The 24,135-nt window shown below is 39.9% G+C and overlaps 1 protein-coding gene across 2 annotated transcripts in view; it reads left to right on the forward strand.

Annotated features, from left to right (window-relative positions):
• Positions 1-24,135, forward strand: part of rabgap1l (RAB GTPase activating protein 1-like) — a 135,307-nt gene that overhangs the window by 2,384 nt on the left and 108,788 nt on the right. The window contains exons 2-10 of one of the 2 annotated variants that reach the window (XM_049589036.1): positions 3,320-3,534; positions 3,862-4,015; positions 7,862-8,066; positions 8,915-9,089; positions 10,395-10,552; positions 12,434-12,544; positions 14,017-14,083; positions 14,331-14,433; positions 17,508-17,674. In XM_049589036.1, the coding sequence (XP_049444993.1) occupies positions 3,397-3,534; positions 3,862-4,015; positions 7,862-8,066; positions 8,915-9,089; positions 10,395-10,552; positions 12,434-12,544; positions 14,017-14,083; positions 14,331-14,433; positions 17,508-17,674 (1,278 nt within the window). In that variant the 5' untranslated portion in view covers positions 3,320-3,396. The remainder of the gene's footprint in view (positions 1-3,319; positions 3,535-3,861; positions 4,016-7,861; positions 8,067-8,914; positions 9,090-10,394; positions 10,553-12,433; positions 12,545-14,016; positions 14,084-14,330; positions 14,434-17,507; positions 17,675-24,135) is intronic. The other variant, XM_049589037.1, reaches the window with a different exon arrangement.

Here is a 24,135-nt window from a genome sequence, read left to right on the forward strand (position 1 = left end):
ACTTGTAACAAGAAGTGTGATGGATGCTTTGCACAGAAGGGTTTCCAGGAACATTAATGCATACAGGGAAATGAACTCCCAACCCTGACAGTGCAGAAATGTCACATACTTATTCTAATACTGAGTCACTCATCTTGACACCGTTGTAACAGATTGTCAGTACAAAGACAGTCTACAGTAAAAACGGTATTGTCTTTTATACCCATTGGACAGGTTTGCCATGCTTCAGTGACAGGTCTGTTAAGTGTACTTTTGCTCCATTATCATTCAGAGGCAGGAAAGATGTAGTCAGCAGTTTGGGCAGTCGTTAGCTGTGTTCCTCACAGGAAGGTCAGCAGAGTCATAAAACAGATGAAGTTCGATAAAGGCACTGGTCAGACATGTAGCTTTCATTATCTACAACCAAAAGAGACACCAAGCCAAATGGATTGCCTATCACAGGCTGAAGAGACAGTAGTTAAGGGAAAAGTTTGTTGCAACCCTCCTGTGTCAGTTTTTCACTAATGCATCTTGTGCACAAGGTCATGTATGACAAAGTAATCAAATATATAGTGTGATGATAGGTTTTGTGTTGTCACAGCCAATTTTCCTGGTGTCCAGAGTCATGTAGTTTACTGCTCTGACTCTCATGACAGGGCTTTCAATATTCCTGTGTGTCTGTTGACACTGTTGACTGTCGCAGCAAGGCTAGTCGACCCGTAGAAACACACTTACGCCCTCATGGATGTAATGTGCCTGGTTAGCTCAGTGCTTGTGGGTGTCGTTCAGTCTGTCTGCACCACTGGCCACTCACAGTTTCCACAGAGCCAGTGGTTGAGTAGTGAGGCGGCCAACTGGGACTGAACTGGAGGAGCAGGCTGGTAATGACTGGGTGCAAACTTGCTACTGTGTTTACAGTTTGAGTTACAGCCAAAGAGGAAGCTAATGTCCGGCCACACAAGGGAAGCAAGAGCAAGAGAGAGGACAGAAGTAGTGTAATCTAACAGCCAAGTTTGTAACGACCACCTGGCAACTGACGGATGACAGTAAAATTAGTCTTTAATGGATAAATCTGTCACCTAACACATTTTATTGTGCAATTCAGAAGCCTGTCTGTTTGTTTCTTATTTACTTTTGCTAGCAGAAGTACATCTTATCACATAGAGTTGTAGTTTTGCCTTTTCGTTTTACAAAAATCTGAGTTACACAGTGCCTTTCAGTGCCAGTGTGTTTGTGTGAGGGAGGGAGCTTATGGGATATTCTGTTATTGCACAGTCAACATTAAGTAATTATGATTAATTGCCAGTTCAGCATGGCGGCAGTGTTTACCACATGCTTCAGACCCAGTCTGACTTTAGAAGAAGAGGCAGGATCCCACGGAGCCAGTGCATACTTTTGCTCTAAATTACATAATGTTCCTTCTCATTGCAGCTTCCTCCATAAGTGAATAAGTGGGAGTGTTCGCTTTCCTGCTTCACGCTGCTCAGTGTAATTGAATAAATGTGATTGGAACACATGACCCTGTTCTTCTCCACATGTATGTCTGTGCGGTGTGCATATTAATGTATAATTTGTAAGGGTTACTGCCTTTTGTATGTATGTAATCATGTAACTGTGTGTGAATGAACGCTTTTGTTCTTGGCTGTGTGAGTTTGCTTATGCTAATGTGTGCGTGTGATTGTGTGCATGCTCTATAAATGCTGCATAACTCAAATATTAATGAATCATTTGGCCTATGTCAGAAAATAGGAAGAAAAATTTCATCATAATTTCATTTCTCACAGTCCTTAAAGATGTCCTCACATTTCTTGTTTTGTCTGACCAACAGTTCGAACACAAAGATATCCAGTTTACAGTGATCTGAAAGAGCAAAGCAGCAAATCACATTCTAGAAGCTGGAAGCAATTACATTTTTTTTTTTTTAGTTTTTAACAAAAACTTTTTAATTATACGTGTGTTTTATTCATTTATACTTACTGACTTGCTTACAGCCAGGTTTCCTCTGGCTTTGCATGGAGACATGTTTGTTTGTGGTTCAGTCCAGCTCACAGCAAAGTTACAGAGCCAACAGGATGTAACATGTAGAGGCAAGGGACTAATACAGATGTGTAGACAGGCTTTGTCAGTGCTTGTCCTTTGGTGCTGTGCTAGCAAACAAACACACTGATTCCACAAGAGCAAGGAAAAAAAGGAAAAAAAAACAGAGGACAATAGCAATTAACAATCGTCCAACATATACTTAGAAAGTTGTGTAAGCCACACAGTAGCTTTAGACGGCTAGTGTAATTTCCAGCTTAGTTCGCAATAAGCTGATCACAGAAAACAGTAAATTCTGCTGAATCACCAATCACAAACAGATCTGATAAGATATTGGATACAACAATGTTAGTTCAACTGCTACAGAGTCTAATGTATCCGACCCTTGATGATGAGTTCCCATTTGTACAGACATGCATTTTCTTTCGTTAGTGTTTAAATCACTTGGTCACTTATCTGGTTCTCATAAGAACATATTATAAAATATTTCTTCTCATGACTTAGATTTACTATTTTCTTATAACTGTTTGTCGTACTGGTATTTGCTTTATGATGATGCCCACAAATGCAAAAGTAATGTTGGGGAAAGTCTAGGGCTGAAACACATCTGTGCATCATATTTATTTGTGAGTGCTGACAACTTAATTTGCCAAGAAATATCCTAAAGTTCTGTATCAAAAAGCATTTTGAGAATTGAGCCTTATAGCTATTTGGCTGCCGGATTTGGCCTGTCAGACACTGTGACAGGCAACTGGCAAATGCCAGAGGGATCTTGAAAACACTAATCACACCCTAAGCAGTGAAAACAATTTTAGGAATTGCAGAACAGCAGATTTGTGGTGAGGTTTACAAATTGTGCTCACGTTCTGGGCTGGTATCATTAACTCAAAGATGATAGGGGGTTTAGAGTAACTTTGGCTTGGGCTCATAACCTAAATATGTGCCCTACAAAACCAGGGATTGTTAGGCTTTTTCCTGGCGTGTCCTGGCTGTGTCTTAGTACTGATTGGGCATGCTGTGGTTTGGCATTGCACATAACTGACAACACTGCACATGCAACAATACCTTAACTGTGATCTTGTTAGTTTAATAGACAGATGTGCCAACTTGAGTGTAGAGACTCTCTCAATCACTTAGAAAGTCTTGTAACTTTATAATTGAGTAAGTAAAAATGTTTTATTATAAAAGAAGCATCCAAAGCCATTGAGTATTTTTATTTTCAGTATGGTGCCTTGAATGTTCACCAAAATACCAGAAAAACACTTCCTGTATAATCTTATGCAATCTGTTTGTCTTCCCACAGAGCTGGGTGGACAGGAGAGGGAGGGGGAGAGATTCAACCCTGGTCTCCCCAGCCGACCCTGAGTTAACCAGCCAGCCATGGATGACCGCTCCTCACTTGAAAAAGTCAGCAGCTCTACTGAGTCCGTGGCCACCGTCACCAGTGAGGAGTTTGTTCTGGTACAGTCAAGTGCTGCCGGGTCACCGCAAGGTTCCGAGGGCAAACCAAGACTCAAGGTTAGAACCACACAGGGACAGACTTTTACACCTGACTTGAATGTGTATCCCCCTGTAGAACAAACATGAACCAACAATTTAAAATGGCTGATTAGATGTCTTTGTAGTTTGTATGCTCTGTTGTGTGATTACAACCCAAGAAAGCATGTTGAATGCAAATGGAAACAACGTGATCGGCAATCTTTTGCCAAAGTGCTGACTCTGTCCAGGAAGCTCAACTCTGTCTTCATCTATCTTTATTTATCCTTGTCCTCACCCTGCTTTATCTCACCTTGTGTGTCCCTCATCCTCCTCCCCAATTTTCTTTTGTTTTCATCTTTCCCCCAGATGGCTATGAATGGGAGTGAGCAGCTGGAGAAAGCTATGGAGGAGGTTTTGGACGATGATGATGAGGTGAAGGTGGAGAAGAGCAACGTGGAAAAGATGGAGAAGCACAGGGACCCAGAGAGCCGAGTCCTGGAACCCCAGTCTGCAGGTACAGGTCTGTTTACAGTCAGTGTGTCCACTTGCAGGCAGTTACAATCTGCCAGTCAGCTGTTCTTTGATTCCCCAGACTTGCATCAAAACTGAAGCATCAGCTATATTGTGCTTAGTGCATGAATGTTCTTAAGAGTTAGCAAAAACGTTTTTAGCAAGATGTTATTGTCAAAAAGTGGCTGATTGAATTCTGATACTACAGCTGAAAACTTCCAGAATTCTATGGTTGATTTAACTGGTTAAAAGGTATGTTTGGGGGCGTCGGTGGCTTAGTGGTAGAGCAGGCGCCCCATATACAAGGCTGTTGCCGCAGCGGCCCGGGTTCGAGTCCAGCCTATGGCCCTTTGCTGCATGTCATCCCCCTCTCTCTTTCCCCCCTTCACACTTGGCTGTTCTATACATTAAAGGCAAAAATGCCCAAAAGCATATCTTTAAAAAAAAAAAAAAGGTATGTTCGGTACATTTACAACCTGGACCCTATTTTCCCATGTTTTTGTATTTAAAGGTGTTTTCACACTTGGTCCTTTTCAGCCCTATAAGTGGACTCAGGGCTGTGATTTTTTGCGCATATGTGAACACTCCAAGAGAACTCAGATCCCTCTGAAGTGAACTGAACTCTCGATTCACTTCAAGTCCTTCCGTAGCTGACAAAAACAAAAACAAAAAACCTGTCTTGTTTATCTTTCCACTGTTCTAACTGTCACCAACTCTGGTTTGGTTTCAATAAACCCTTAATTTATTCAGTTAGATGTGAAAATGTGCTGGCACTAAACATACAAAATTTATTGTTCATTTAAATGAACTCTGGTGGATTTGGTGTTGGGAATTTCAGGGCTGTTTCTGGTTAAACAAAAAGGATCTCTGTAGGGATCTTAGTAGTCAAACACTTACAATCAAAACTGGAGCCTGTCAGTGGCAAAAACAACTTTTAGTGGACGATGTGAACATGCCGCGAGTTGTTTCGCCTGTTTTGCAGGTTGCACTTGGGCAATTGGAGCATGTGGTTACAGTGTAACCACTTGGAGCATGTGGGGCTGCAGCGCTCTCAGCACTCTCACTCAACACTGAGCTACTTTAAAAAATTGTTGTTCTTTTCAGATATTTAGACATCAAAACATCAGGAATATAGGATCCAGGCAGGAAAAAACTAAACTTATTCTTAACTCAGAACTATCACTGTACACTGTTTGATGTTTTAGTGAGCTTGGATATATAATTTTATTATTATTGTAGGATAATGAATCACAAGGAAATACTTGATAGAGTAGCTCAGACAAAACTAAAGGCTCAGGCCATGATGGAAAAATGTTGCATGCACAAAGATGTAGTGTTTTCTTTTGTATTTGTTTCTGTGCATGCTGTTGACACTTGAAGTTATTATGGGGTATGAGTTACAAAGAAGTATAAGGTAGTGTAAGTCTTTTTTGCTGAACTGAGTGAAAATGTTTGAAAATTAGCTCTGTGCTGAAAAAATGTAGCCATGTGACATACCAAAGTAAAGGTTTGATCATATCAGATTAGACAGGCTGATATCTGAACTCTCTGATGTTGGCTTGTCCTTGTGTATCAACAAGGACAGGCTGGCCAGCCTGGAAAGCTCAACAAACATTAGTGCTAAAACAACATACTAACAGTAGTCGATATACTGCGCTGTTTATCTCATTGGCAGGTGCAAAGCATTAGCATTACCAGGGTAACAACTTACAGGTTCTAGTGCCTCTGGAGCCTCTCATTATTAAAACTGCACTCATGGTGCTGTTAAATGTTATGTCAATATCAGGGATAAATAGAGTCAACTAACCAACCATATTTAATTATGTTTAGGAATTTTAGATTCTGTCCTGGTTAACTTGTTGCATTTTTAGCTTCCTCGTGTTTTGGTGTCTTGTCCATCCCTGTTCAGTCCTTGTCCTGGATTTAAAGTCCAAAATATCCACAGTAGTACCCCCAAACATCAGATGTGCTTGTCTGGAGAGTGATTCAGAGACCAGGGATCTCATTTATACATCTGTGTAAAGAATCCACACTAAATGTTTGCATACATACCCCAAAAAATCTTCTGATTTATAAAAGCATGTGAACACCTGCCAGTACGCAATTTCCTTTTATAAATCCCATGTCAACTTGGAATTGTCCAAACATGGACCAGCCTCCTAGCTGCACACCCACATTCAACCATAAATGGTCAATGCAAAGCACCTCAGTAATGCTGATGCATACACATGAGCCGGCTAATCAGTGGTTCTTCACAGTAAATCATGGCAACGACTAAAAGGAAAACCAAGAAACTGAGAAATTAAGGTGCTTTTCGGTGAGCTGGAGGCTAGAAAAGCACATAGCCTTTTGTTTGGTGGGCAGTGGGGTCACAAACTAAAGGAAAGACAGTGATTGGCACGTCTTTGCTAATTTACACAATCCATATGTGCAGATGGTGAAGATGTGCCGCATGAGAAACGGATTACCGCAGTGTCTCCAGTGCACTCTGTGTGCCTGACAGCTCACTTGTGTTCCCTGCAGCCATTTTAAACATAAAAACTATCTGAAAACTTAAATGGTACTTGGTGATATATGCACTGTATTAGAAGAGATTATTGAAAACTGTTGATAAAGTGTACTGCAATTATTTAGTGGTGTATGATGTTATCTTAGATTTCTACAGCTGATAACTTTAATGTCATCAGTTAGCCTGGTTAACGTGGTTGCGGTGAAACTGACTCAGTATATTCATGCTTATTATCGGGTAAAGGAAAGCCAAACTTGAAAAAATGTGCGTACACATGGGTCAGAGTTTCTCTAAATTTATGCACATTCCCTCATCAAGTTTTTCTTTATAAATCCCAATTTATGCTTAGAAAGAAGTCACACCCTTTTTGTTTGTATGCAGTGGGTCTAAATGAGGCTCCAGAAGCTTCAGCTCTTCAAACGCTACACAAAGATACCTGTCATGCCCCAAATCTGAGCAGATAAAGTTGATTGAAATGCACTTCTGGATGTGTTTTTGGGTGAAGTCTTGTGGTGGCGTGAAGCTCCTCACTTTCAGGTGAAATGAAACAGCAAGTGATATCATGTGTTACAGAGGAAGGAAGCACATGGCTGTCTCTCTGTTTTCAGACCTACAGTGTGTTAAGCGATTGTTGTTTGTGATGAAGTTTGTAGCAGAGCGAACTGCAAAAAATCAAGGTGTGTAAAGGCTTTCTCAAAGTGCTGTGTCATTATTTTGAAACATATTATACATAGGTTAAAAACAGGAATGGCTGTTTCTGTAACTGGCATTTTTAGATTCTAGACAAATGGTTTTACAATAGGACACACATCTTTATTTATTTACCGGCAGTTATTTAATTCCTCATGTCGTCAGTGGTACTAGTGTTTTTGTTCTTTACAACCGCCGAGTAAACGAAGAGGAAATGGTTAGCGGGGTGTATGGTAAGAGCCAGTCAGCAGTAGAAGTCCAGCTACTGCTCTCATTGTTCTGCTTCCTGTTTGCAAAGTGTGAAAGTATCAGGTCAAAGTTCACTTCAGAGAAGACCCCCTAACTTCCTGTGCAGGTCTCTTTTCACCTTCTGCTGATTTTTATTTCTTCCTTTGTTATTGTTTAAGTCTGTCTCTCCCTCCTCTGAAATGCACCAGTCTGTTGCAGATCTGTTAGACCACAGATTGTGAAATTTTACTCTCATGAAGCTTTGTTAATATCATCTTGGTTAAGATGTTATGACATAGTAGAGAAGCAGACATTTGTTTACCTTAGAATACGGACAGAAAACCCCAGCGACGTGTTTCAGCTTTTCAAAAAAAACAAAAAAAAAACAACAAACCGAAACAATATCCTAACCTCTCTGTTTGTCCACAGAAGCATGTCCAGCACCACCAAGCCCCACAGTGCTGGAAGAGGACAGTGTCCAGTTCAACAAGCTGTCCTACCTCGGCTGCACCTGGGTCAAAGCCCCGCGCAACGAGGCAGAGGCACAGAGGGCCATGGCCACCCTGCGTGCCGAAAGTGCCATCCCGATTCCTATAACCCTGCATGTGCCCTGTGGATCAGACGGCTCTGTCAGGTCAGCCATACATTGAGACAGGGACTGTGTATATTGAGACCTGGATCTGTTTGAAATGGGCTATGATGAAAGAGAAGTTAAAATTGGTAGTTTAACACTTAACAAATTGACAGTAAAGACACTAAAATATAGTCCAGTATAGCAGTAATCAGTACGACCATCACATACAGTAAACCAGTCATAACTGTCTTGGTGAACTTGTCTACAAAACCTCTGAGGCTGACCACGACGTGACTACCTGTTTGTTAAAGCAGAACTTTGCTACAGCACACACCACAAGTTCCTGTATGCAGTATGCAACCTATAAGTACAAACAAGAGCAGATTAAAATGAATTAGATGGCACTTAAATGTGCCCTTCACTTCTGAAGCCTGTTATGCAGCAGAAGAAGTAAAGTTACAGATGAAGTGGATATTACATGAGTGGAGACAAACTTCTCTGCCTGAGTCATGAAATGAAAAGGGAACATGATGTGTATATATACACTAAAAAGGAAATGAGACATGGCTTTGGGTTGTTTTTTTTTTGTGTTTTTTTTTTGACCACACCAAAAATGTTGATATCTCTGCTCTGCTCGATAACGGTGACATGGATGCCTTATCTCTTGATTGAATGAAAGCTTGGTTGAATGTAAAGTCTAATGTGACATACTATTTTGAGGTGGGCTATTACTGTACAGAACTGACGTTGCGCCTAAAATAATATGAAGTATCAGAAGCCAATGTTTTATGATATGAGACAACATTGTTAAAGTTTTAAAATTTCATATTTTTGATATGCTGACACACTGATTATAAGTCTGGACCAGAGCATCGTTTTCACATGTAAAATCAAATGACTCTCCCCAGGATTGTTGACCAGGCCTCGGGTACAGAGATCGCCTCATTTCCCATCTACAAGGTCTTGTTCTGTGCTCGTGGACAGGAGGGTTCGATAGAAAGTGACTGCTTCTCTTTCACTGAGAGTTACCGGAGCTCTGAGGACTTCCAGATTCACGTCTTCTCCTGTCACATCAAAGAGGCCGTGAGTTACATACATATATTCCACATTACAATTATAATGTTCCCCATTACAATGACTAGCAGTGGCTCAGCATGGTTTTCACTCCTCTGTGGAACATGGTCCCTTAACATTTAGGTACAAGTTGGCTTTAAGTCATGACTGCATTGATTTTTGTCATCGTGTTTAATCCAGATCTCCACTAGATGACTGGATGATCAGTGATGGTCATTCTACCACCACAACAAACTCTGTTGTCAATTTTAACACTTAAAAGTTTATTTAAATAGATATCAGTAACTTTTCCAACTATGCATCAGTTACTTTAGTCACTTTATGACTAAGATTATGAGTGGTGTGTTACCTGCATACCAATAATTAATTCAATAAAAAACAGTAATTAATCAAAGAACGTAAGGCCAAATTGCCTCAGAAGTTACCATATAACCTGCTACTGACAAGGATTTAGAGGTTATTTTTTAAAGAGTGTCTGGTAGGGCTTACTCCACATAAAACGCTCAGGGGCTACATTACATCACTCCCAGCAAACTTCCAGGAGAACCATTACAGCAAAACAGTATCACTGATCTACTTTAACAAAATATTCTCTGGTCCAGCTCACCTAAAAATGCAAAAACACAGAATCCGTTAGCACGTTAGCTTGTTGTTCACCACTGAGCATCTTTGTAACTGGTACTGATGGCGTAATAATGATGATAATACTACAACTACAACTACTACTACTACTACTACTATTACTACTACTACTAATAATAATAATAACAACAAATTTAGTTTCTAGTACAAGATCATCCACAAAAATAATAAATACAGTACACCTTCATAATCAGTGTGTACTTGTCTGTTGTAAATTTATTCTCAAGTGGCAGAATTGTGAAGCTGACTACAGGCTGTAGACTCTAATACACACATACCCACTTCTGTTGTAACTTTAAGAACAGACATCTCAGTTAAAATGGCAGGGTTGTGCTACAGTCCTAGAAGAACTAATAATGGTTAACCAGCAGAGGGCGCTGTTGTCTTTTTTATTTTCTCAATAATATCTGGTTCTACTCTTGTTGTGTCTATCTATTCTGTACTATATCTTACTACAATTATATGTTCTGTTATTTTCTGTTCGCTTATATTGATTCTTTTTACTCATTTCCTTTTGCAGCACATTAAGTCATCTTTTTTTAACTTGCTCTTAAATTAGTTTATTTCACTTAGATTTTATTCTTTTTTTAAACTAAATATTTCATCCGTAATCTTTTCCACCTCCTTGTCATTCTGTCAGTAAAGCTTCTATTTTCATTTTCTTTTTTCTAGGTCAGTCGTATCCTGTACAGTTTCTCCACAGCCTTTCGGCGCTCTTCACGGCCAACAGACATCAGGGACACGGCGCTGTCCAGTCCACCTGATGGCGACCTCTACACCTTCACTGTGTCGCTGGAGATCAAAGAGGATGATGGCAAGGGCAACTACAGGTACTTGTGCCCACACACACACACACACACACACACACACACACACACACACAGTCACACTACCGTTAAATGATATAGGTGTCTCTGTGTAATGGGTGTATAAATTTACAAGAAGTATGATACCTTTATATCTTTTACATTATAGGTGAATATTGTGTGAGAAATAAACACCCTTTTATAGAAGAACGATGATGCAATATTTTAGCATTATTCCTCTCGATCAGCTGTCTTGGAGGGGTGGTGAGGATATTATAGCTAATAATAAAGATAAACATTAAGATGTTTGCCTGTGTTCTTTCACTAAATGTCTAAGCTATAATGTTGATGACACCTCAAGTTTTTATAAATGTAGCTATTTCAATGTTCAAATGTTGGGCTTTAATTTTGGAATTCTCTAAATTGATACGATAAAAATTACTGTTACTATATTTTGCACCTGTATATAGTAATATCCTTAATTTGAATTTATCAGTTATTGTCAGGATTTTTCTTTCCAGTGACTCAAAGTCAAATTTAGTTAGATTTATATATAAAACACAGTTTTAGACTTCCTGTGAATCTAATTAAACTTACTTTCATAAATCTATTTTGCATACATTATTTATTAACGTCTTATTTTGAAAAGAGGACATAGTCACGTGTGTCCCAGACCGGTTCAATTAAGTAAATGGGCATTTACCATAAAGGCCAGAATATGGGTGCACTCCAACTTTAGCGGTAGTTGGTTTGAGCACGGTGATGTGAGTGACGGCTGTCTTGTACTCCACCTGCTCCTGTGTTTCTCCCTGCTAGGTCGATGGTAAATGGACCTGCACTTGTATAGCACCTTTTTAGTCATCTACGTATCCTGTACAGTTAGACGCTATGAGTCACATTCACACACACATTCATACACTGGTGGCTGAGGCTACCATACGTGGTATCATGGATCCCTGCTCCTCCAGTATGTATGGACTGGAGGAGCTGGGGATCGAACCACTGATCTTCAGATTAGTGGACGACCCACTCTATCTTCTGACCCACAGCCGTTGTGGTGTTACAACTGGAGTGAATAATGTGCAGTCTTTCACGTGGAAACAAAGCCTCAACATTGAGAAACCCAAGACTGAAGTATAAAGGATCATGGGGCATTATTTCAGCCTTACATATCAAGGTTATTTCTTAATTTCTACATGTGAATTTATTATCAAAAAACGAATGAATAAAATTTCTCGGTGGTAAGGTGGGACAAGATGCCCCCCTCCAATAAAACTAAGGGAAACACTCTTATTGTATGATCATGTGATGCCATTATACATTTTTTGCGGAAAGCTCTGTGATAAATGTGAATTACACACATACATAAACACATTTGGTGTTTCTTGTTATCAGCTGCAGGCCGAGCGTTTGTATCACAGATACATTGATAGTTGGAAAGCTTTAAAGTGCTGCCGCAATACTGTTTTATCTGACTGTTATTGTTCACCCGTAAAGAGCATGAAGCTTATCGGCACAGTAAGACAGTTTTTCCATTTTCACAAGCCATCATATATCGAGTATCTTAGTGATGGATTTTCATTTTCTGTTCCCCTATGAAATAAAATGTCCCAATAGCTGTTCTGAAAGCACAGTAGACGCTCGTAAAATATAATACACTCAGAAGACTCCAGGAAAAGATATGTCATATTTTATCTTAAAGTGGGCAAGTCATATTAAGGTTAAGAAGATCCAACAAAGAAATGGGCATTAGGCAGTACAATAACATAAAACAAGATAAATTCAAAAGACATCTAAATCTACGCTGAGGAACACCACAGTACAACACTACAAAAAAATCTAAAGTGAATCATATTTAAGTCCCCGAGGTTATGTCTAATAACCGCCTGTTCTCCCCCTCCACAGTCCAGTGCCTAAGGACAGAGATAAATTCTACTTCAAGCTGCGACAGGGCGTTCAGAAGAAGGTCGTGGTTTCAGTTCAGCAGCTGTGCAACAAGGAGCTGGGCATCGAGAGGTGAGGATCACTGTAAAAAGAAATGATGCATGACGAGGTCGTGGTAACCTTCCGCTGGGGGGGTCTTTGTTAGGGATGAGGTCTGTGTCACAGGTGTAGCGCTGCAGTTATTCCTCACCTATTTTTATTTCTCAGGAGGGATTACATCTTATCTACTGTATAGGTTCACTCCAGTTAATCTTGGAATTGGCTTTCCAAACGTTAGGCCATTAACCATTTCCTTGCACTAAAACTTTGCTTTTGTTTTTTAATATGATTGTCTTAACTTGCTATATTTTTTTTTTTTGGGATATTCACCTTACAAACTTTGATGGTAACAGCATCAAGATATTTGAAAAGGCTGAAAAGAGTCAAATCACCCAAACAGAATAATAAAAACCAACACCGAAACAGAGGAATACAGATGTTCTTAAATCACTTTCGACTTCCTGCAATCACTCTCATTTTTATGTGTTTACATGCTCTAGCAGCACGGCAGCACCAAAGAACTAGGTCATCTTTATCACTCCCCTTCTTTCTTCTTCAATCCCTCACCTCCTGTCGCTATCAGAGGGAGACAGACACCTGCCCTCCGCTTTATTTTTAGTGTCTATGGAAACCCCTATTGTGTTTAGCAATGATCACTTCAAAGGGGGTGCTCAGCCCATGTTTGAGGACACTTTAACTTTATTTTATTAATATTAATTTTTGTAATAGCCATGGTCTCAATGGTTAATTCTTTGGAAATGTTTCAAGGTTTTGCATCATGTGTTGTGTTGATGCAGTAGTGAGCAGCTTCTAAAAGCCTTTTACCTGTAAGTCTTTACAAATCCTGTTGAAATATCACTTTGGAAGACACGTGACACTGATCTTTCAACCTCAGTACGAGCCCTGTCAGGTTAGTGCTGGTAACTGTGAATGTGTTCTTATGCAATGCATTTCTGAAACCAAGAGATTCCAATGCAGACCACATGATGGCACCTCCGACCTCAAGCTGAAGGGGCTTCACTATAACACATGATGCTAGATTGGTGTGAAGAACTGGAAACAACATAAACTATGCTGCTTCAGTAGAGTGCAAGACCTGTGTATTAAAATATTGTCATGTTTTGTTTTTTTTTGTTTCAACTTCCTGTGTACATGCTGCACGTTTCTGTGTGAGGGGCACAGTCAGTAGTGGCAGGGAGAGTTGGGTCTGTTATCGTCTTAAAAGAGCTTTGACATGCTCGGCTAGATTCTTTTGAGCCGCACAGGTCGTCAAGATAATTTTCTTTTTTGGCCAAGATTATATACTTATGACTCTTTCTAAATTGACCAGTGCACAATACTGGCTATTAGGTCTATTCAGAGTGTCAGCTTAATGCCCAATGGATTAAAATGCATTCTCATTACAATATTATGAGTTCAGTTTGGTAAGTCGTCCTTATTCCAGTCTCTGAAGTGGACTTTGTGATTACTGATATGGGGTCGTACCTCCTTCGTCTTTCCTCCAGGTGTTTTGGGATGCTGCTGAGTCCAGGACAGAAAGTCTGCAACAGTGATATGCATCTACTAGACATGGTGAGCAGGACACACTTTAGTTAATTTAGCCAGACTTTTTATGTTTTTTCAGTTCAGACCTGCAGGTTAATAATCTATTTACCCACTTTTCTTTGGCCCAGTATGTATTTATGAAACTGTTCAAAATGTTACACCAACCTGTATTTATGTTTTATGTTAATAATTTTACAAAACCCTTTTAATGTTGCTATTTATACAACAATATATTTTTTACAAGCCCATAATCCATGCTTTGATACCTACACAGGAGTCGATGGGAAAGAGCTCCGATGGGAAGGCCTATGTAATCACAGGAACATGGAACCCCAACATGCCCGCCTTCCAGCCACTGAATGAAGACACGCCTAAAGGTGAGACGAGTTACTGTCCCCTAGATATTGTCACACAGATTATATGTTTGTCCACATTCAGAGAAGCTGTGAAACATGAAAGGTTTGTAATTGTAAAAAGAAATTTGGAGAAAGAGGGATGGTTTATAGTTTAGGTCATAATTGTTTTCTGAATATTAAAGAACCTGAATTGAACAGAACATAAAATTAAATATGAATTAGGTACACAAAAATATATTTAAAACATGTAAGTATTAAAGTTAAAATAGATTTGAAATGTGTGTTCATAAACGGCAGTGTGCTCAGATATAAGCACAATGGAGTCAAACAAGTAGATAATCGTGTACCTGGAGAAGGACTAATTTTATGTATTAGTTGTTTAATTATATATTTTTTACATTATTTTACATACTGAACAGAAAAAAAGAGTGTCCGAAAAGCGACCAATAAATAAATAAATGAATAAATATTAAAAAAAATAGTGGGCATCATACCCATCCCCAACTCTCACCAGCCCCTGCAACTTAGAGACAGCATGAAATAAATAAAAGGGCGTTATAGGCAAATACCAGGAAACCTACAGAGACTGGGTAAGCCCATTCAGGAAACCCTGTAATATGAAAGATGAAAGAGTAGGCTGTATTTTAAGTAAGGGTCCCAAACTTTACAAAAAGCATCCACTGAAGAATGAAGCATGCAGATGATATATTCATTAAGAACATGCTGTATTATAAGATTGTGCCACAACTTTTTAAAGAAGCAGCATCCTTGATCCAAAAAGAGTAATATATTCTTCCTGGCAGCAAAAGTTAAAAGCTTGAAGAGCCTCTTGTGTTTGATCTTTTTAATTTCACCATCAGGGTGACAAATTAGGGGGCACATATGATCTAATTCTATTTGAACACCAAATATAAAACACAGTTCATCCACAATAATAGATCAATAGCTTTGTAGCTTCACACATACCCAGAAACAGGGAATGTAGCTGCCAGTCTCCGAGTTACAGCGGAGCAGAGATGCATCAGTCTCCATCAAAGTACAATTTGGTTTATTACAGATGGATATGATTTTATTGTTTTTGAAAAGGTGGTATTTTTATGTGATCAGACTGGATCCCACAGGCTTTATCCAGGCAGAGAGCTTGCCTCACCAAATTACAGCTAACAAATTAGACCACTTGGCAACTTGCTGACTTGGAGGCTGAGAGCTTGACTTAAAGGAAGATGGCAGGTCTGTCAAAGCAGTCTACCTCATGGGAGTGGGGCAGTATAAAACCTCAACCTCAACACACATACAGAGAGACATTTAAGAGAAGGCGATAAATGTTACACATGCTTTGTAATCCCTATCATGATACACACTTTTAGTTTAATTGTTTACAAAAGAGAATTATTTTCATTTGGAGCTCGTGGTAATTTTTGAAATGGAGGTTTAAAAACTGATAAATAATAAATATCTGATAACAGCAGCAGAAAAAACGGTGTGATTGTTTCCTGCATTCTAGTGACTTTTGAAGAATACTCTGCAGCAGCAATTATGTTAAATACTTTTAATTTGGTTTAGATTTTTGTATGACCCTCGTACTCTGGAAGAGTATAATGAGGGGAAGGGAGGCCAGGCTGTAGGCTTGGTTTACACCAGGGATCCACAGCTGGCTGTTTTCCCTGGCCCACACACCTCTGGGTACTTGATGCCTAAGCAAGGTGAGACGGGATGTTCACGGTTTGTGGAAGACAGCTGGGTACCCCGCTGTGAAGAATGAGGGCAAGCCAGCCCCCCCCCCCCAACCCCTGAGGTACTCCCAATTCCCTGCTAGAGCGTCCCATCGGACTTACGAGGAACATGGTCAGCATGGAGATGAGTTGTCCACCTGCAGCAGCACATGCAGGCCTGACGGGCGCCCATCTCTGGGAGACAGGGGAAATCTTTTAGGGTTGCAATGCTTGGCTTAAACACACTATACAGTGCCAGAGACAGACTGTACAAACTAAAAGATAAAGGGTGTGAAAATTTGTCATGAATCTGGAGAAATATGGGTGAATTGTAACCCTGGGAGGAAGATGAGAGAGAGAAATGAAACACGGAAGTCCCCTGGGAAAATCGGGAAGGATGGCAGGTGCCATCTACTATAGCCAAACCTTGTTTTACTGACTGTCAGGAAATAGTGATTGCTTTCAGTTATTTTGTAGCTTAAATAACTGTCTTAATATCAGCATCAGCACTCACAGTATCTGAAGCTTTCAACAATTCTTTCCCCCCCGAAAATATGTCTTAAAACCTGGAGTATGTTCCTGACATAATCATAATTGCAATCTGTCTTAAGGTGCTGGTAGTTAATTTTTGTTCTTCCACAACTTGATTTAAAAAAAACTCCCCATGGTGAAATAACTTCTCAGCCCCTCTATCTCCTTTCCATTTGTTTATTCCTCCTTAATAATTAGACTGTCCCTTAAACAGAAGCATGAAGTGATAAGTTAGTGTGTAGTGTGTAGTGTAGGCTCACATCTTTCTGTTTGAAAACCTTGTATAAACCAAAATCTCTGCACTATTAAAAAACAAGTTACAGAGCTCGTCAAGCAGGATGAACTTTTCCCCTAACAAATAAATTAGTAGACTACAGCTGTGAAGGTGGAAACATCGGTGTTATGTCCTTATCCACTAGGGGGTGTGGCATCCCCACAGGATACATATTGAGGATATGCTGCTTCCCAGTAGAAGCCAGTCAGATGGAAAGCAAAATCTTTTAAACTTACGGTTACATTTATGGATTTCTACAGTCAATGTGAAGTTTGTTTTACTGGTTCTGACTTTTTTAAAGAAAAAAAATATTGGCACCACAACTGAAGGTTGGATTGCCACCAGAGGTTGGTGCAGACATGCCAGTGTGTAGCAGCTTTTGGACAGTTCATAATCTGGTAACACTTTGAAAGCTGCGTGCACCTAGAGCTGTTTATCATGTGTACGTAACACTGTGGTTCAACCTTTTAAACAGTACTGACATCAGGGAAATGGACTTCAGTGACTGAAATCAAGTATAAATAAAAGGAAAGAGTCCTTTTTTCATTCCTGTTTTGCTTTCTCTCTGTTTGCTCCAGATAAGCAGGTCTACATCACAGTGGCAGTGGACCTGGTGGTCACCGAGGTGTTGGAGCCAGTTCGCTTCCTGCTGGAAACTCTGGTCAGGGTATATCCATCAAATGAACGCTTCTGGTACTTCAGCCGCAAGACCTTCAGTGAGACCTTCTACCTCAAACTCAGACAGGTATCTGTGCAGCAACTATTACAGCCTTCACAGAACCTATTTTCATAACTTTACATACACCACTGTATTTGTTGTTTAGTGGAAACAGATAACAGCAGCAGCTGTCAGCAGCAGTTGTAGTGTGGCTAGGAGCGTTAGCTTCAACCTCTGCTCTTTCGCCGGTGGTTTCTGATGTGGACAATATGTCAGAGTCTCTTGCTTGAAGAGTTACAAAATGATCTATTGAGCTAAATAGGCAGTATGTTTCAATAGTGTGTAACTGTTAGCTAACTAGTTTACCTCACTGTTATGGATAAGTGCAAGATAGTGATTTAGCATTAGCTAACTGACATGATTGCACAAGTATTTGTGGGTGACAAATAGCCTATCATTAATGTTGCATATAGTAAATTTGAGTGTTTTAATGATTAGGCCAATTGATCTTTGCTGTTAATATTTTGGTTTCATGTTAATGTGTATTTTCAGAATATTTTTTGGGGGGGTGGGAAACAACAACAAAAACATATCAATTGGCAGCCCTTATGCAGTAACTCTGAGGAGCCCCTAAGAGTCGTAGACCCCCAGTTGGAGACCCAGGTCTTAGATGGTTCGTAGGTATATTTGAGTTTGTTAGGATCTAGTTTGTTGGCTCATTTGTAGCTTGTCTGTAGATGGTGCTTCATTGATTGATTGTGGGGTAGGGCAATACTATGCATTTGGATTTTGTGAGATTTTGCCATCCTGTTTTATAATATATCTGGGTGTAGTAAGACAGTTGCAAAACACTGAGCAGTGCTGCTTTATGGCCACATTGGATTTCTTTGTATGATTTTTGTATCTCTGATGAAGATTTTTTGAAGTATAAAAGACATCCCTCTTTTTTATTTATACAGTAACAGTCTCTCAATTGAGAGAAACTCAGAGAACTGCCTATAGAGAAGAGAACTTCATATATCACAATATATATTGATATCACCATGGGAATATTGTGTCGTCCTCTCGAATTATTATAATTATTATTATTATTATTATTATTAATCCATGATCAAGTAAGTGGTTAAGTATTTGCCCAAAAGTTTAGCATTTAATCTAATTTGTTGACATAGCTTGACTAATATCTGAAATTACATGTGGTAGTGGTTCATTTATGTGAAAATTATGAAAACAACACCTGATATTATTTGTCAATGTACACAGTAGAATTATATCATGCTTCACCCACAGTGTTCCCTCCCACTGTCCTGCAAACAAACAAAATTTAATGACACAAATACATGAACTCAGGGAGTCTCAGGAGGGACCTCTGGCACTGAAAAGTTTCAGCCATATTGGTTTCACATGGTTATTTAAGCCAAGTCAAGTTTATTGATATGGTCTAACATCACATATGTCTCAGAGGGCTTCACAGTGGCATCACTACCCAACTCAACCCCAGTCGCAGAGACAAGGGAAAAGTAGAGCTGGTAGATGGGCAGCTTGGAGGAGCTGTGGAGTGGAGGAGGAGGTCAGAGCGGGCATTTGGAGGCGTGGTGGTATGTCTGTGACCAGTGAAATGCTGTGCCCAAGAGAGCTGAAACACTTGGGTCGTCGTAAGAGCTACAGATATGTGCCAAAAGATGCAAATCTCTCACCAGCTGACTTCCATTCCTCTCTTTCCATCTGTGCATCTCCCACTTTTGCATCCTCGTTTTGTCTGCCTGTCTCTCATTGTCAAGCTGGCGCATTGATGCTCAACATGTTCTTCCCTCCCCCTCCTCCATCACAATTTCTGTGGCAGATCTCTTTGTACTTAAAGTATGGGATGTAAGGATGTGTACTGTTTGGATGTGTATGCTCAAATCCTCACCTTTGCACAAGTCAGCAACTCAAATGTTAAAAAATCAGTAGCAACTGTTCTTAACCCCAACTTGGTTGTCATAGTTATCCTGTGAGCTGATGTCTGGCATCTGAATAGTAGTCACCACAATCCACTGATGTGATAGGTTTTGTTGACAGCAGCAGATAAACTGTGTCCTTCTTGTATTTTACTGTTGATATATATGGCACTCTAAAATGTTTGCCCCTTTTGAGTTTCCACACAACTTGTCTGATTAAAAAGTGCTGAGAGAGAGTGAAGAACGCGCATTCACTTACCTCCCACCAACACAAGGACACCCAGCCCGAGCAGTTTGCTGCAGGTTCTTAAAAAATACAGTTAAGCTGTAAGCTTCCTCTTTCCTGTTAAAACGCAGATCTCCTTTAGTAGGCCGTGGGGAGTTGGCAAAGCAGTGGAGTGTGGGGAAGCTTTGGATTGTAGGGAGCTAATAAGAGGCTCTGTCTCATTATTGGCATGTGGGTAATTAACAGCGGCGGTCTGACTCGTCCGCCTGATTGCCTCTCTAGTTATCTCCTCAGTAAATGGAAGTGGTGCTGTGGTTAAGAGCTAATTAAAAGATAATATTGTGTGGAGGTTTTTGTGGAAGATGGTAATCAGAGGTGATACACGCACATATAAAATATGTAGTCCTATTGTCTTATTTTGCCAAAAACTTTCATTAGCCAGCTGAAGTACCGGGAAGTCATTATCTGTGCTGACTTCTCAGAATGTTTTTTGTGTCTGCTTCACTAGGAAATGTATTCGGTGTCTGCTTTACTGGGAAACAAGCCTACCAGGGCTGTAGGCTAGATCATCTGTGTCAAGCCCAAGTTGATTTCAAGATTGAGCCCTGTCAAGTCCAGACCAGATTTAAGCAGGGTTGAGACTAAATGAAGACTGGGACTGAAGAAAATTTTGTGTCCATGCAATATAATAAAGAATTAGAACTTTCGAATACATCAGCAGATATCTAAGCATAAAATATCTGCAGGAGGTGGACATGTCAGCCCCTTACACATGTTTCAGCAAGTGATTTTTTGCTGATGCTGGAAAATAGAATTAAAAAAAATCAATAAATTGTCAATTAACAGCTTTCAAGATGAGCTACTAGAAGCTTGAGCTAGTATTAGAAGTTGATGGTAGCAACTACAGAGTGTTACAAGTGGTTTTCAAGGGCCCTTGTTAAACATGAGCAGTTGAAAGTTTCTTTGAAAGAGAAATTGGTTTTACTACAAAGGCATTAATTGTTAAGGCAGTTTTGTTATTTTGAGGTAAAATGGCATTCATCTCACAGAATAACATACAGCAAAGAGAACTGTTTTTTTCTTTATGTAAAAACAAAAAAAGCATTTTCATTTTCTTCTCCAAATAAAAAACAAAAACAACAATATAAAAATATTGGTATCATTATCAGCCTACAACTCAAAATCGGTGCATCTCTAGTTTTTTCCATTGAATTTTCAATTATTGCAGAAAATAAGCTTCATGTAAACAAAGGTTTGTGATACCTACATGTTTTGTTCAGCAAGATAACCCTCATACGTGAACGCCACTTCTATGATCTTTGAAGCGTAAATGTAGTCGATAGAAGTAAAAAGCAAATGTTAGGCTATAAGCAAACCACACTATGGTCACATGACTTAAAGTCACCACTACAGCAAGGCTGTAAAGGTTTTTTAGCTACTTGTTAGCAACTACCTTCTCTAAAACACTTTAAAGCTTCAGAATTCACTGATGTATTTTATGTCAGAGAGTAAAATGTGAACGTCTCTTAAGCTTGTGTTAACTACAGACCTTATTTCAGGCATCTAACCAACAACCCATTAAAAAAACACAATAGACTTCAAGACGAGGGAAGTGGGAGTGCTAAAATGCCAACTCATTTCCGGGTTTTAGGACTCATTCCTGCACCATTCACCATAAGCCATAGCAAAGCCAACATGTTACCTAAGCCTCCTTAGATTTTCTCTAAAAATAGGCCAGGCTTGATATTCTCTCCCAATTTCTGCTCTCATCACTGACTTGAGTTAGTCATTAGACGCCATGCGAGTGGGCAGATCAATGCAGCTCATTGATCCACTCTACCAGGTGGAGGAGAGAGAGGCAACAGCACTACAGTAATTGAATAGACCAGAAATAAACATCAGTAGCTTATGACACCCAAGGTCAAGTCTGCTGGTGTCTTTGTTCTCTTGTGCGTTTCTTAAGTCTATTGTTATAGATTTAATGAGTAAAAGCTGTATTAAGCAATTTTTACACCCTAAACTGACTTGTTGCAGTGATCATTGTTACACGTCAGCAGTTTTCAAGTTCATATTGCTGATGTGTTGGCTAACACTTTCAGATTGGTGCCAGCTCAGCTGAAACAGAGTAGTAGTCCCAATGTAGATCTCTCTACCTGTCAAATGCAAGTCAAGTACATATTTACCACGGCCCTACTTGAGCATCTATGGCACATGGTCTAAAATGCATTTAGGGGTTGTCCAACTCTATTTTGCTTGTTAAATGGCATGTAATCTGGGCGCAAAGGAAAGTGCAAGGGGCAACAAAGTTGTATTTAGGCCTTTAAAGGTCTAGTTAGTTTTCTTCATCTAGCACTGAAGATTGCAGATTGCAATCAGCCGAAACTTCTCCTGGTTAGAATTCCTTCAGTCTGAGCCTTGAGCTGAATTATCTGCAGGGGTTCTTTATCTCTCTAAAACAAAGTTATCAGGTGATTTAAACTGATGAAAACACTGAATAAAGCAGTTTCACGTAAATAAAAACTCTTCTGACACTTGCCAAAGAGTTTCTGAGTACGATGGCCAACGCAAAGATGTCAATTGCCCTATCTAGAGCCAGTGTTTGGTTTGTCTGTTCTGGGCTACAGTACAAAAAAAAGCAATGCAACATGGTGATTTCCACGGACAAGGACCTGCTACCTGTGTAGTTATAAACATCTCATTTTAGGGTAACGAAAATACAATGACTCATATTTTCAGGTGATTATACACTAAAGAAAACATACTTATATGTCTGCCAATATATCCCCCTAAATCTGACACCCTGGACCTTTAATTAATTAAAGGTGTGTTTTGCGTACACGAAAAAATAAACATAAAAACATCAAATCAACCAGTCCAAGTGTCATTTCACAGTTTGGCACCTGGCGCACTGCTATTTAAATGGCGGATTCTGCAAATAGAATAGAGAATAGAGTGATATTTTGTAGAGAGTAATGCAGTAAGAGCAGTAATGCCACAACAACAAATATCATGGGACATTTGAGCAGCAAAACTAAAAACTGTAGTTGTAAACTTGACAGAGGAAACAAAATTAAGATTTTAGCTTCTGAAATAATCAATGAAATTATGCTGCTTCTCGTGCGTAAATGTACACAGCGTCTCTTATAATGGGGGGTTTGTTAGGAAGCAGCAGTTGACAGCAGCTCTGCTGTGCTCTCTGCTATGTTCACATTTAAAAGAATGATATTTTCCTTATTAATGACTGATTATTTCACCCTCCGGCTACCTATCCACCCATCCCTGTGTGTTCAACAAGCAAGCGTGTAGTGAGCCTTTGTAAACACATCTTACTATCTGAATAACTGAAGATGGTATATCTGAAAATGCTTTACCATTCTGACTTTAGATTAGGTTTTTGTCGGTCAATGGTGCACCTCATTTAATACCTACAGGCCATGGGTGCAAGTACATGTGCAGTTTACACAACGTGGGTGCTGGCTGTGAAAATGACAACGGTGTTCGTCTAAAACTAGTATTGACAGTTGTGCTTTGCATTGGTTTGTGCGAGGTGTAAGATATGGCCCCTAGAGTTTTATCCCCAACTCCTCCAATCTCGACACAGAACTTCATACATAATGCAAAATGCATTTCATAACTGAAAAGGAGCCGGGATAAAATCTTAGATGAAAGAAATATAAACAGGAAGTTTGCCAAGTCTTTCAACAACCATACGCCACCAAAAATCAGCCTGCTGTGAAAACTCACCCACTTACAATCAAAGACATTTGGCTGAAAGATTTCCATGAAATTTGTGAGTTAATTCTGTACCGTTTTTCTATATTTTACATTTTCCTGCCCGTCATCATTTTACACTGGGCAGGTAGTGCACATTCAGCATGTGGGAGCTTGTTAGCTATCGGTGTCTGTCCGTGGTTTTATGTGGCTTCCTTTGTTCACCCCTGTGACTTCCACTAGGTCGGCTTAATTGAGGGGCTGGCCTGCCGACTCCTGGCATCCCATCTAAGTTGATGCACAGCAGGCTCTCTGCTGCTGAAGGTGGTGCTAAGCCCCCGGTTCCTCATGCCTGGCACTTTTCCCTTTATTGGTGTCACCTGACAGGACAGTGAGCTCTGGCCTGTCCACCTGCTGGATCGATTCAGACAGCTGGTCAACGTCAGGTCTAAGGCTGGTCATGCTGATTGCCTTGTTGAGATTGACCCTCACTGTCAATCTGATACTGAGTCAAGAATACCTGCAGGTTTTCTCTGCGGGGAAAAGAGAGTGGATGGTACATTGGTTGGAGGAACTCTGGTGCTTCTTTGGCTATAATCCACGTCCTCAACTCTGCATATGAACACTTTAACACTGGATGATCCTCCTCATAGCTTTCCTGTGCTTGAAGG

The sequence above is a fragment of the Epinephelus fuscoguttatus genome, linkage group LG10, assembly GCF_011397635.1.
Source record: "Epinephelus fuscoguttatus linkage group LG10, E.fuscoguttatus.final_Chr_v1".
Classification (NCBI taxonomy): Eukaryota; Metazoa; Chordata; class Actinopteri; order Perciformes; family Serranidae; genus Epinephelus; species Epinephelus fuscoguttatus.